This window comes from Argiope bruennichi, chromosome 1 (genome assembly GCF_947563725.1).
Source record: "Argiope bruennichi chromosome 1, qqArgBrue1.1, whole genome shotgun sequence".
In the NCBI taxonomy this organism is placed as follows: Eukaryota; Metazoa; Arthropoda; class Arachnida; order Araneae; family Araneidae; genus Argiope; species Argiope bruennichi.
This window is the reverse complement of record NC_079151.1, coordinates 67,955,550-67,969,458: the sequence shown is the minus strand read 5'-3', so window position 1 is coordinate 67,969,458 and position 13,909 is coordinate 67,955,550. Positions and strand designations below refer to the sequence as shown.

At 32.0% G+C, this 13,909-nt stretch overlaps 2 protein-coding genes across 3 annotated transcripts in view; one reads left to right on the top strand and one right to left on the bottom strand.

The window, feature by feature from the left end:
- Positions 1-8,462, top strand: part of LOC129956061 (sulfotransferase ssu-1-like) — a 28,913-nt gene extending 20,451 nt beyond the window's left edge. For both annotated transcript variants that reach the window (XM_056068283.1, XM_056068274.1), the window contains one exon: positions 7,182-8,462. In XM_056068283.1, coding sequence (XP_055924258.1) covers positions 7,205-8,149 — 945 coding nt within the window. In that variant the 5' untranslated portion in view covers positions 7,182-7,204 and the 3' untranslated portion in view covers positions 8,150-8,462. The remainder of the gene's footprint in view (positions 1-7,181) is intronic.
- Positions 2,302-13,909, bottom strand: part of LOC129956495 (sulfotransferase ssu-1-like) — a 41,548-nt gene continuing 29,940 nt past the window's right edge. The window contains exon 2 of the mRNA XM_056068444.1: positions 2,302-3,330. Coding sequence (XP_055924419.1) covers positions 2,365-3,306 — 942 coding nt within the window. The 5' untranslated portion in view covers positions 3,307-3,330 and the 3' untranslated portion in view covers positions 2,302-2,364. The remainder of the gene's footprint in view (positions 3,331-13,909) is intronic.

The following is a 13,909-nucleotide window of genomic DNA, read 5'->3' as shown; positions in this document are numbered from 1 at the left end:
GCCATTGGCATTTAACATATATTAAGTTCCAATTTCGAGTCCGATTATTAGCTTGATCTTTTGTGACAGAAAAAAAAATTCATTTGCTTTGAAGAAAACATCTTTCCGATTCATTTATAAATCTAAAGAATATCCTTTTATTTTAGGAAGGCATGAATTCGCCTGTTAAGCTAACAAAATGCGATCGTGACATGAACAATTGTCTTTGAAGCTTTAAAATATGATAACAACTCTCCGCTTCAGCCGAAATTCTTGCATTCTTTATCAAAATGGCATTTTGAAAGAGAAGTTGTATTAGCAAAAATTAATCAAAATTCCAGGTTGTCCGGAAAATAGTTTCCAGCCGTCAATCAATTGGGATTTTTTATTTTTCAATGCTTACAGCATTCAATAAAAAACCCGAAATGAGCGGTGTAATATTTTGAGATCTACAAAATTGTTTACTCCATAATACCCCCCCCCCCAAATATCATTTACACTTATTTCTTTAATTTCCTTTTTAAAATGTCTTTCAATTTTAAAATAACTAATACATTTTCTAAAATTAAAATCTTTCAGTTAAAAAAATAATGCAAATTCTTTAAAATCAAAATTAAATTCGGGAATAACATATTGAAAAAAAATTCTGAGAATTTCATTACAAAAACTGATCAAGTAAAGCACAAAGAAATCTGCTCAAAGAATAATTTTCTAATAATTAAAAGAAATCAAAAATATTTTTCAATGAAAAATTTGCATAAACCAGCAAAAATAGTCTCATCGAAATGTTTTCATATACTTCCTAATAAAACTGTTAATTCCTCTCCGCTTCCTATCCGTATACAAATTATGGATTTGGGGCTTTGATTTGGTTTAGTTATATTAACGTCCCGTTTAAAGCAATAGGACTATTTTGGGACGGACCTCCTAATTTTGAACCGCGGTCAGATGACGAGGACGCCACCTGAGCTGGCACCCCCCTCTCCACACCACACCACACCACTCCAGCGGGAGGACGTTTGGTCATGACTGATTTAACGTGCAACAGACCCCCTTACACGACGGTTCTTCGGTGGAATCGGGTTACGAACCTGAAACCCTCAGGTTCTGAAGCCAAGACCTTACCACCAGGCCACCGCGGCCACTATGGATTTGGGGCAAAGTGTGAGCTCGAAAAATGCTAAAATATTTTGAGAATCCTGCGAATGACCACTTTGTTCGTAGTGCAGTAATGAAAACCGAGTTTGCATTTTCATCGCTTTTTTTAGGTCAACTGAATCCAAAATTCAACACAGAACTATAATTTCAGTAATAAGATCGCATATAAAGTTTCTTATGGTGTTACATTTTTGAGTTATTGCATTTATACTCATAGAAAGGTCAGTCTGACAGACAGTTAACCCTTGGATAGATTAGTTCATTATAAATTTTTAATTTCCTTTATTCTGTTTTATTTTAATTCAAAAATACTTCAGAATGAATCCGAAAGATCGATTAATTAACCATGTTTAATTTTAAATGCATCAAACACTAAGAAAATAAACAGAATCGTTTGAAATAATAGTCAAAATCATGTTAAGCCTAATCTCATTGGCGTGGGGGGAAAAAAACCCGAAGCTTTATTCATTTGGCGATTTTTGGCGGAAAAGTTAGTTTTTTATTAATAAACAATTAATCACTCAATTAAACGGAATAAATAGTAGCCTATGTCCTATTACAGACTATAATCTATCTCTCAGCTAAATTTCATCTAATTCTGCTCAGCCGTTCTGGTGTGATTGACTAACAAACATCCATCCATCCGAACGTTCACATTTATAATAGTAGTATAGATTAAACATTTGCATCATTACTCCATATATGCGGGGATTATTGCTAGGCGTTATCTCTGAAACACAGTTTGGCTAATTATAAAAGGGATTACGAAATCTGTCAGTCAAATATATTCAATTTACACGAGAACATGTATAATAAACATTCATTTATTTCGAGCTCTGAGATCTTTAAATGAGTTTTCAAATTCAAGTATTCATGAACATGCAAATGTTTTATTTTGTCCAAAATACAAATCAATCATCCAGTGAATAAAGCTTAAAAATTAACATTGGTTGCATAAGTTTTGCTGAGAATTTACCTTAAAATATGAAATAACACATAAAGCAAAATATGAGAGCAATGATATTAAAAGTTATAAAAAATTTTAAGGAAATTAAAGTTTTACAGGAAATGTTACAAAAATTTTTTAACCGATGCAATTTTCAGATTCTCAATTTTAGATGCATATCGCTGACATTACAATTCTCATTAAGATATGTTATAAAAAATTTTGCAAATACAATAATTTTAGTCTTTTTGATATGCGAGATCTTTTGAACTGATTAAAATTTATTCATCTTGATTCCATTGTAAAAATTCAGTGTCTTTCAGATGAAGTAAGATTTTTCTATTCATTCTCTTGGTTTGCTTGGAAGAAAAGTGATTCTTCCAATCTCCAACAATGCCTTTCCGCATGAATTGCAATCCTGGGAGATTTTGAGTAGTATTCAGTGACGCAACAAAATCACTTCTGTATCTCAGACCTTCATACATATTTTCTAAGTCACTGCCTTTTTTTATTAAATATATGTTTGATAAATTTTCTTTCATATAATTGAAATTAGTATAAAATTTTATATTGTTCAGAACATTATTGTCTTTCTCGATTGCATCGATATATTCTTTACCAAGGAATCTTGAAAGTCTTATGATGACACTTTGTATATCCATCTTCATGTGTTCGTACGTTGTATAAAATACATTCGGGTCATTACGATGAGGATACCAATCTAACAAGTGGTCGAAGTAATCATTGTATTGGACTTCACCTGCTATGAACAGCTCGAAAAAATCATTGAAATCGCCGTCCCAGTATTCAAAGCCTGGTTGATTTCTAGTGTGGTAATAGGAAGACACGCAACAGTCTTTAGGATTTCTGGCCACAAAAATATATTTAGCATCTTTAGAATAAGGCATCCGAGAAAAAGGTATGTGAGTTTTGAAGGCTCCAGGTCTGGGCATCTTGTCAATACCTTCTTGTCCTTGCATATCTATGTAAGGTGCTAATCTCAGAAATTCTGATGGATTACTAAGCTTTTGCCCTTTCCGAAAAATATGCAAGATAATGTTCTGAATCCAGGTGGTACCACATTTGGGATATGTACTTATGAACAAGTCTCCAAACTTTGGTTTATACAACAAGGCTTCTTTGAAACAATTTGGAGAAAACATTTCCGGATAAAGTAGACTATTCATTTTTGCGTATCGTGGTCTTTTTAGAATTTCGGTCATTTTGAAAAGTCTGTTAATCACCACCTGAAATGGAATACAGAAAACTGTTTTGATTTTCTAAAAATTAAAAAAAAAATATATCAAAAATTTCAATAATTACATGATTATTAGAGATTTCTTTTCATGTAAATTACGCGAATTAAACAAATTTGACATGTTTGAGAAAATGCAGAAGGGGATAAAATATTTTTATAATTTTCACGTATTCTGATGAGATTTTACCTTTGGTATGCTAACTAAAAGCATTACACAGGGTGATTCATAAATAATTATTCAGTTTCAATGCACTATAAATCAAGAACAATGTAAGATATTAAATGTCGCCTGGAACAGAATTGTATGAGGTTATTTTAAGTTTTATTAGAGAAAGTCGCAGGTGCTCTATGTGTGAGCCCTTAGATGAAGCCGTACTTTTCCTTTCTGGATACTGCATAGAACAAATTTACCTTAGGGAGGAATCTCGCATGTGCTGCATTATGAATTTGTGATTATCTCTTCCTCAAAAGGGAACATTGTGCTTGTGTGACCACTAACATGAAATGTTGCTTCATCAATTAAAACTATGTTATCGGCAAAATCATCATTTTCAAAACGAAGCTGCATATCGGCACAAATTTTAAAGAGCGTTTTTTTTTTTTTTTTTTTTTTTTGTCAAAGTCATTCAGATTTTGCATCCCCTGCACTTCGTATGGAATCATTTTCAGCTCCTTTCTCAAAATTCTCCAGACGGTGAGCTGAGAAAATCTGCACTTCACGACTCAACATATGCATTAATTTTTCGGGCTTCGTTGAATGATGGCTTCTTAAGATTCAGTCAATCGTCCAGGACTTATACATTTGCACAAACAAACCGTAGTTTTAAATTTTTCATACCATTGAAAGATAGATTTTCTAATTAAAATTTCTTTTTGGAATTGTGGAAAAAAATGCCAGGGCACAACAGTTGCAGATTGCGTTTTGCTAAATTGACGAACACAAAACTCCTTCTCCACTGCAGATGGCATCATTTCAACTGACTTGTCACATGACAACTCACGTTATTGCCTATGTGACTTCTGTCGAGGACGAGATACAAACTTTAATCGTAGGTACATCTACCTTACGATTCGCTAAGCTGTTCCGTGTTTTTGAGCACGAAACAGCTTATGGAAAGTGTATACTTCTTTATCAATCACACTGTATTAAGTATGGGAAAGATTACCCTAGTAGGATAAGTATACTGTGTAAGAAATATTGTAAACTATGAATGGACATTGATTTAAACCAGTTCATTTGACATGTATACACGTCAATCCTTCATTTTGGCGCGGTCTATGTGTACTTTTTTTATCGAATAAAAAAAAATCGTATTCGCCTTATGATTTTTTGTAAAATTTAATATGCTACCGTTTATATAACTTTTGACGTGTATATGCGTCATCGCTTGATTTTAACTTGGGGGGCTTGAGGGATTTTTAAAATAAAATCAATTCCGCAGTTAACTGGTTAAGATTAAGACTAATTTATAACAAATCGATGCGAGAGGCTTCTGTCTGTCATGGCAAGCCAAAAATGATTGAGCAAACTAATGGTACTTAAGTCTCTAATTTCTATTTATAACTTACATTTTTTTTAATGTCTTATCAACAGAAATATTCCCTTTTATGTATTTTGATAAAGACAAGCAAAAAATTAAAGATCAGAATTTCTCAGTGTTTTTGTTAATAAATTAAATGAAAGCATTTTCTTTAAAGTTAATGTAATCAGTTATACTTCCTAATTTTTTAATATAGATTTAGAAAAACTCTCTGGAAATAATTATGTTTATTAAATATAACATTAGCATATAAAATGAAATACGTTTTTAAAAAAAATATCAAAATTAATAAATTACTATGAAGGAAAAAGTAAATACTTGCTTATTATTACAATCTATGACTCAAAATATTCATAAAATAAATACAGCCAACCAATTGCAACTTGAACCACAACAGACATCACAAGGATCCTGAAACATAGCATTTGCGAAATATGTAACCTGATAAGTGCAAGCACCTCATTCACCTTTCTACAAATCAGCAAATTCAACAAGGTTCTTTTAAAATTTAGAGAAAGTAAAATATATTTCATTATTTTGGTATTGCGTCTGGTTGAGATAGAGAAATATGTTACCTTCCGCTTGCAAAACTCGCTGAAAGTCATGAACGTTGTTGAAAGTCATCATCGTTGAATGTAACTTGATATAAAAACTCTACTCTCTTCAAGTAAAATATTTTTTTAAAGATAATTAAAGAAAAGAAAAAAACAAGCCATAATTAATTTGTAATATTTTCACTTTGTTTTTAACAAGACTTTTTTTTAACTAAATGTTATTGTTTTCTTTTAATTAATTTGAATTATAGCAAATTCTTACCTGACAGCTCTGTGAAGTTAACAATCCAGCACCCTTTTAATTTTTTTAAATTTAAAAGTAGTTTGGAAACGAAGCGCTTAAATGCATTTATTATAGTTAGGAGAGTCCGTCTCTGTAAGGGGAGCACATATTATAAATGCTTGTTTTATCTTCAAAACACGATTTCAGCAAAGATGCCTTTTATATTTTCAGCTAGTTAAATATTAATCATTTCGTTTCAAGCGTAAAGAATTTCCACCTTGTTTTATTTAAATTATCAAATTCTTTATGTAATCAAATGATGTTACAATAAAATCATCATTGGGGAGGTATTAAGATAGAAATTGTGTGCTTGTTGTAATTTGTCCTTAACTGGACATTGTAGTTTTAAAGAGCTATCTACTTTATTATATAAGCATATTCTTTCTCTATAAGTTATTATTTGGAAAGGGAATTGTATTTACTTTAGTCTTATGAATCTTAGTTTATAGAGGGACGAGACTCTTTATAACTTCATTATGATATAGATGAAAATAATAGACGAGTTTCAGGAATAGTTATTCAATTACTTTCTAAGTTCCACATTTCACAAGACAAAACAAACTCGAACACGAAATATACGACACTCACTTCGAATACAATCTAATAATGACCCCCAAGAAGGATCATGATAAATAAACTTTGATGATAATAAGCGAACGCCATCTGTTGTATCAAAAGAGAAGGTAGTAGAGTTATGTAACCGCTACAAGTTATTCTTGAACTTTCAAAATCTTTTTATTTGGTTGCGAACCACTAGAAAACGCGCAGTGAAAGTTTATCTTCAGTATACATCGACATTCACCTTAAAGCTTGTGAAATATTATTTACAAGGAAATACTGATGCAAGCAAATGGGAAGAAATACGGCGAAGTAAAAATAGATTATGAGAAGTTTTACTCAATAACTCCATAATACACATTTACTAATTTAAAGGATACATTCCAGATGAAAAATTAAAACTTTAAATTTTTTTCTTAGTATTATTTTTTTTGCGCATCAATACATTCTCGAGCATGTATTTGTCTTCTTCAAGAAAAATAAAAAGAATCGTGATCTAAATTTATAGCGTAACAAAATCAGGTTTCGAAAGTAAGCTACTATAAATAAAAATTTCAGTTTATAGATAATGTTCACACATCATTCAAAAACTTTTCATAACTAATGAACAATAATGCATTCTGCATTACCATTTCATCATTACCTTTAAAAATTAGCAAAATCCTTTAAAATACTTCTTGGTTATTATTATGCTTTTAAATAAATGTATGGTAAAATTTAAATGTTTGGTCAAATTCCAAGAAATAACTCTTTATTTACATCTTTATATGAAAAATGTACAATTCAATATTTAGTTTATTCAGACCTCATCAAAATAAATGAAGTTTTTTGAAAATATATTCATGAACAAAGTATAAATACAGTCCTAATTTGCTCTATTTAAAATCAATTTATTTTTTTTCAGATATTCTCGTTTAAAAATTGAAAATGGCAAAAGTTATGAAAAGACCAAGGTATGCGGAAATGAATGGCATACTTTATCCAGAGATGTTTTCTCCGAAATGCTTCAAGGAAGCTTTGGAATACAAGCCTGAACGTGGCGATGTTTTTATCTGTACGTATCCCAAATGTGGCACTACATGGATGCAGAACGTTGCCATGTACATCTTTCGTAAAGGAAAAGAGATAGAAAACCCATATGAATTCTTAAAATTTGCACCTTTTATTGATTTGCTTGGAAATGAAGGGATTTATGGCATGCCTAGACCAGGAGCATTCAAAACTCATTTGCCTTACTCTCACATGCCATTTTCTCCTGAAGCAAAATATATTTTTGTCGCCCGAGACCCTAAGGATTGTTGCGTCTCTTTTTACTACCATGCCAGGAACCAGCCGGGTTTCGGATTCTGGGATGGAGAATTTGATGATTTTTTCGAACTCTTCATGGCAGGTGAACTGGAATACAATGACTATTTCGATCACCTCTTAGACTGGTATCCTCATCGAAATGATCCAAATGTGATCTACACCACGTATGAAGATATGAAGAGGGATATAAAAGCCATAATCTTAAAACTTGCAAAATTTCTTGGACAGGAATACATAGAAGCTATTGAGAAAGATAATGCTGTTCTTAACAGCATTATACAATACAGTGGATTTGATTACATGAAAAAAAAGCTGTCTGAAGTCTATGATTTAAAAGAAGAAGAATGCAGCTCACAACCAATGTATGAAGGTTTGAAATACATGGCTCAGTTCACTGCTTCCTTGAAACCTCCGGACGATCTTCCAGAATTGCAATTTGTCCGGAAGGGTATTGTAGGAGATTGGAAAAACCATTTATCTCCTGGACAAACTGAAAGACTGAATAGGAAATTTTTGGAGAAGTTGAAAGATACTGAGGTATTACAGTGGTATCCGCTTGAATAATTTTTTACATATCTAAATGTAAAACATTTTAAGAGAAGTTATGAATTTGAATGGAATAAAATGAAGGAATGGTAATATATTTCGTTCCGAAATCACTTCATTTTAACTTCTCAATATGGAAACATAGGATCGAATTAGTATAAGAGGAAATCATGTAATTTCTTTTACTAATAAAACAGAAATATTACTTTTTTTGCTTATATAGTTACTTGAAAATAAAACGAATTTTGATATTGAAACCACTGTAAATGCAAGACCATATCATTTTTTAATGCAATAACTGTAGTTTGCGTTTTCTGTATCTTTGATCTAACATTAAAGTTTTCGAGAAGTATATTTCACTTTCCTTTTTATTGAAACAATTACTGCACAACTTTTGAAAAAACATTGTTTAAAGCCAAAAGAGCATTTCTTTCATTTCAATTATCATATATTATTTACATGCATGACGATATTATTAATCGTATAATTCATTTAAATATAATAATGAAATGTACATTTTAAACAAAGACTGCGTATTAAATAATAAAATTAATTCATGTCTTTTTCGATTCGTTTTTCACCTAATAAATATTTTTCTCTGTGTTTCGAAAATACCCGAAGTATATTATTTTAAACAAATGCAAAACTTTCAGAGCCAACCTTAAGATTCAAATTTCTTTTAATATTTTCCCTTTTGATGTAATAAAATCGAAACTTTCGTATAAGCAGTAAAATTTTTAAAAGCTTAAAGCATTATGAATTCAATTTTGAATCTTCGGTGAAAAACTATAGTAAGAAAAATATATATATACTTTTTCATTATTTTAAAGATAGGTCGATGATAATTTTTGTTTTAAATATTTTCGGATGAAATTAATATCTGAACTTTACTATTTGTCTTTTAATATATATAGAAATTCATCCGCAAATGTAGATGAATAAAAGTCCATTATTAAATTCAGATGAATAAAAGTTCTCACCTTTAAAGTCACAAAAATAGTTTTTAACACAAACGCAAATAATATTCTTCATATTTTACTAATACAGAGCATGCTTTCAGATTGACTTATTTTTCTTACATAAGCGCTAAAAGAGCCTGTACTTATCTTTAAACAGTACGCATTTCGAGGTTTCACAAGGCATAAAAAAAATACGCCAAAGAAGTATTGCACGTTCTTGCGTCGTAGTCTTCGAATTTGGATCAATGTTAATACCTTATATATCGCAGTCTAATATTTCAATAAGATAAATCTCTCTTCTCGGAGAAAATAGATTCATTTAGAAGGAAAATTCTCTTAAATACACAAGTGAGCTCAGAGAATAGACTAGTGATTAAAACTGTGGAATCATTTTGAAAAGGCTCTTTTTTCGATGTTTGATGACTCATTATACCAATTATTCTAAAGATAATAAAAATTCTTTATCCTTTTATATGTATATATAATGTAAACATATTTTAGCAGATGCGTATCTGAATAGAAGAAACTTTGAAATTTTAAAAATTTTGATACAATATTTTACCACGGGAGGCATAATTTATATTCAAAGAATATGTGGTAAGAAATACATCAGTCTACATCGCTACATAAAAGTGGAAGAGACCAAAAATTTTCCCTTCAGTGTTTTTACTATAAGATGTTGATAGGGATTTCTTTTACACGTGTCGATTTAGGAAAGGGAATTTTAGGTATCTTTAAAAGGATGTTGAAAGCATTAAGGATATTTATCCCTACGCTTAGAACGCGCAAACTATATATATATATATATATATATACCGGGTGCGGCATAAATTCGTGCAAACTTCAAAAAATCATAATAAAAAAAGTAATGCTCGAAAAAAATTGCGGTTTGAGGGAATATGTTAGGAGAGCCTTTGGATTTTGTTATTTCCATGAAAAAATGTATTTAAAAATGACCGATAGATGGCGCTCACACGTCATACCGAGACGGTTTATGCAAATCAGCATAGCTATAAAACACAAGACTGGATATGGATCTGTCATTCGACGCCAGTAGCATGCTATCACTACCGGATCGGGCATTAGTGGTTAAATTGTTCTATAAGAACGGTGAATCCGCGACTATGCGGCAATTACGGACGGTGAAAGGAATTAAGGCGAAGAAAAACCCAGTTTCATTGAATGGGATATTGAATTCAGTTCGCCGTTTTGAGGAAACGAGAAGATTAGAGGTTCGTCCACGAAGTGGCAGACCATCCGTCAGCGCTGACCGCGTCCCTGTTATCCAAAGGGTCATGAGAAATATGGCAACCGAGACTTCAACGGGGAGTTGCAGTGCACGTGAAGCAGGTAAAGTAACAGGAATTCCGGAAATGTCGATCCGACGCATTCTGCACGAAATCTTGAAACTGCATCCGTACAAGATAGAGGCATTTCTCCAGTTGTTGCCAGCAGATTGCGAGGAAAGACAGGCCTTTGCAACTTGGGTGCTCGCACAAATGAAATGTGACCCAGAATGGTTACTGAACATCACGTAGACAGATGAGTCCCTTTTTTCATTGCATGGTGACGTCAATACGCAAAACAGTCATATCTGAGTGACATCAAACCCTCGTGAGTACACGATCAAACCACTACATTCTCCGCATGTGAATGTTTCGTGCGGTTTGACTGCGTCCTTCATTCTAGGCCCTTTCTTTTTTGAAGATCGTTGTCCTGTATCCGGTTGGAAAACCTCTTCCGTCACTGCATCTTAGGTTTTCGCGTTACCACGTTATGCTTGCTTTGCAGCAAAGATGTGCATTATCTTCCGTCACCTTCATGCAGATGGTGCCCCACCACACTTTGCTAGTTCCGTTAAGACGTTCCTCCTAGACACATTCACTGAGGACAGAGAATAAGCCGGTATATATATATATATGTGTGTGTGTGTGTGTGTGTGTGTGTGTGTGTGTGTGTGTGTGTGTGTGTGTGTGTGTGTGTGTGTGTGTGTGTGTGTGTGTGTGTGTGTGTGTGTGTGTGTGATGATATTTTAACTCTAATTTCAATTTAATTAATTTCCAAAGTTTTATCTTAATAGTATCTTATATCTCTTTATCTTAGAAGTTCGCCCATAGTAAGTTCATTCTCTTATTTCTTGATCTAATTCCACTTTCTCAACTTAAATAATTCAAGAGAAGTTTTATAAAATTACTGAATCGGCTAAACGCCGACACATTCTCACGCTACGTTTGGAGGGATAGACAAATGTCCAGTAAGCACATTCTTTTTAAAAGATCCCTGCGTTTCCCTTACTTGTGATTGACATGCGTCAGAAATTCCTATAAGAATCTTAATAATATATTAGCACGGTAAAAAAATATTTTCCCTATCCATATCTCATGTTATATAAGACGAGGGATAATTTATTTCTCTCTTCTTCCCCGCTTTTGCTTTTGTGCAAAGCTGTGGCGGACGAGCCATGTCCGTGCCTTCTTGTAAACAATTATGCTTTCCCGGGATATTAAAATTAATTTAAAAATGTAAAAAGTCTTTTCACTGTCTTCAAAGCTGCCTTTTGCTTCAAACAAAATAATGCTTATATATATATAAGCTTATAATTCTTGAAAGCAGAAGGCAGGTTTGATGACTGAAGAGATTTTCGATTTCTTGACATAAGCACGCATTATATACAAGCAGGAGCGAAGAATACACACAGAACAACGACACAGAGCGAAAAACGAAGAACGAACGCCAATTGAACATTTTTTTCTGAGATCTTATATAATATGAGATTTCAAATTTCAAATCTTATATAATTTTTTTCAAATTTCAAAAGTCAAATGGAATCAGGAAACAAGATAACACTTTAGAATGACCCTCACATGGGCCGAATTAGGCAAAAATTAATTTGGATTAAATTAGATATTAATATATATATATATATATATATATATATATATATATATGTGTGTGTGTGTGTGTGTGTGTGTGTGTGTGTGTGTGTGTGTGTGTGTGTGTGTGTGTGTGTGTGTGTGTAATGATATTTTAAACTCTTAATTTAATCCAAATTAATTTCCAACACTTCATCTTAATTTATAGCCAATCGTAACTTCATTCTAAAATATTCTCTTATTTCGTGATCCAATTCCACTTTATGTTTAATTAATCCCGTTGTAAAAATAATGCGTCATCAGTACTACGTATTAAATGAAAGTGATACTTTTACCCTTCAAAAGGTGTCAAAGGTCACACGTGTATTGAATTGGCGCGTGGCCGGAAATCCTATGTTATATAAGGCAAGTCATCATCTGTTCGTCCCTTTTTTCCCCTTTTTAACTTCTGTGTGTGCCGTGCTGCGTTTTCTTGTATATAATCATGCCTGCCACTCGGAATAGAAAAAAGAGTAATTAAAAATACCAAGTCTCTTCACTGTTTCGAACCTGCACTCTACTTAAACCAAAAATAATATTATATATTATTTAGCCGACAGGATTAAAAATCTATTATATATATATATATATATGAAAGTATAAATGAAATTGAATTGAATATATGAAATTGTTGTAAAGTTTGCTAAGTTTGCTCAGTTATTCGTCTGATGTCAAAAGTTACAGGTGAATAACCAGAAAAAGGAAAACATTTGCTTAAGCTGTAATGTTGTTTTCTTACATTCCAATACATCCATTGAATATATGTTTAAAATAGCAATACCCTGTCTTTTTGTTTCACTAGTTGTTGTGTATTGAAATGGAGTGTAAGGTGTCCAGAGGATAGTCTAAGAGTAATTAATTTGTCGCTATATTATGTGGTATTTTTACCATGCGAGCTCTCAAAAATGATAAAAAAAATTTTAAAAAAAAGTAATAGTGCACAGCAATTTAGGAAGTTTTACCTGTTGGTCCAATACCCTCTTCCCCCATATGACCAAATGGATGTAAATGGGCCTAGACCAAGGGATTTCTTTCCAGAATGCCATCAATTTTCTACTCAGTTTAAAGTCTTGGTGCTATTACCATGGAGTGCAAAATGCAGTTTAAGAATGCAAGGAAGATTCTAAGAGAAGGATTCTTTTTTCTCAAATATAAGCAATACAGGTAGAAAATATTGTACTAAACAAAAAGAAACTGAACGTTGAGATTTCAATAAATTTATATAAATTTTGGATCTTGAATACAAAAATCACATTTTTTTTAACTATGTTGATTTGATATATGCCTGTAAATACTGTAAGCAAAAAAAAAAGTCGAATGAATTTTTGTTTGTGGACATGACACCAAATTTTTAGACTTTTATCAAATTTTGGATGAATTGTGCTTCTCTGTCTACTCGTGTGCATGTAAGTACAATAACTGAAAAATGTAGAGAACTAGAAGAATGGAATTTGGCGTAAAGCTTTACTGTTAAAGATTATTGATGTGCATCATATTTTGGCGAAGGTTCATAAACGGGTTTACTGCATGTCGGCCTATCTATTCGTGGATGTTAAAACGCTATAACTCAAAAGCATTACAAGCTAGATGAATGAAATTTGGTTGTGGTCTCGTAACCGAAATTGTAAATCTTTATTGAAATTTAGACCCAAGAGAAAAAAAAATAAAGGTGTCCAAAATACATCTTTACACATCTGCAAACACAAAATAACCCATCCTGTATTGATATAGAAAAAGACGTGGATAAAATAACTTCATTGGCTTTTCTTTTCTTCTAGATTTTAAATCTGCATATTCTTAGTAAGTAGAGAACAGTTTATCAAAATTGATTCTAATTTTCACATGTTCTTAGCCGGTTGGGTTTATTTTTTATTTCACATTTATTTCTGCATATCAAATAGTCAAAT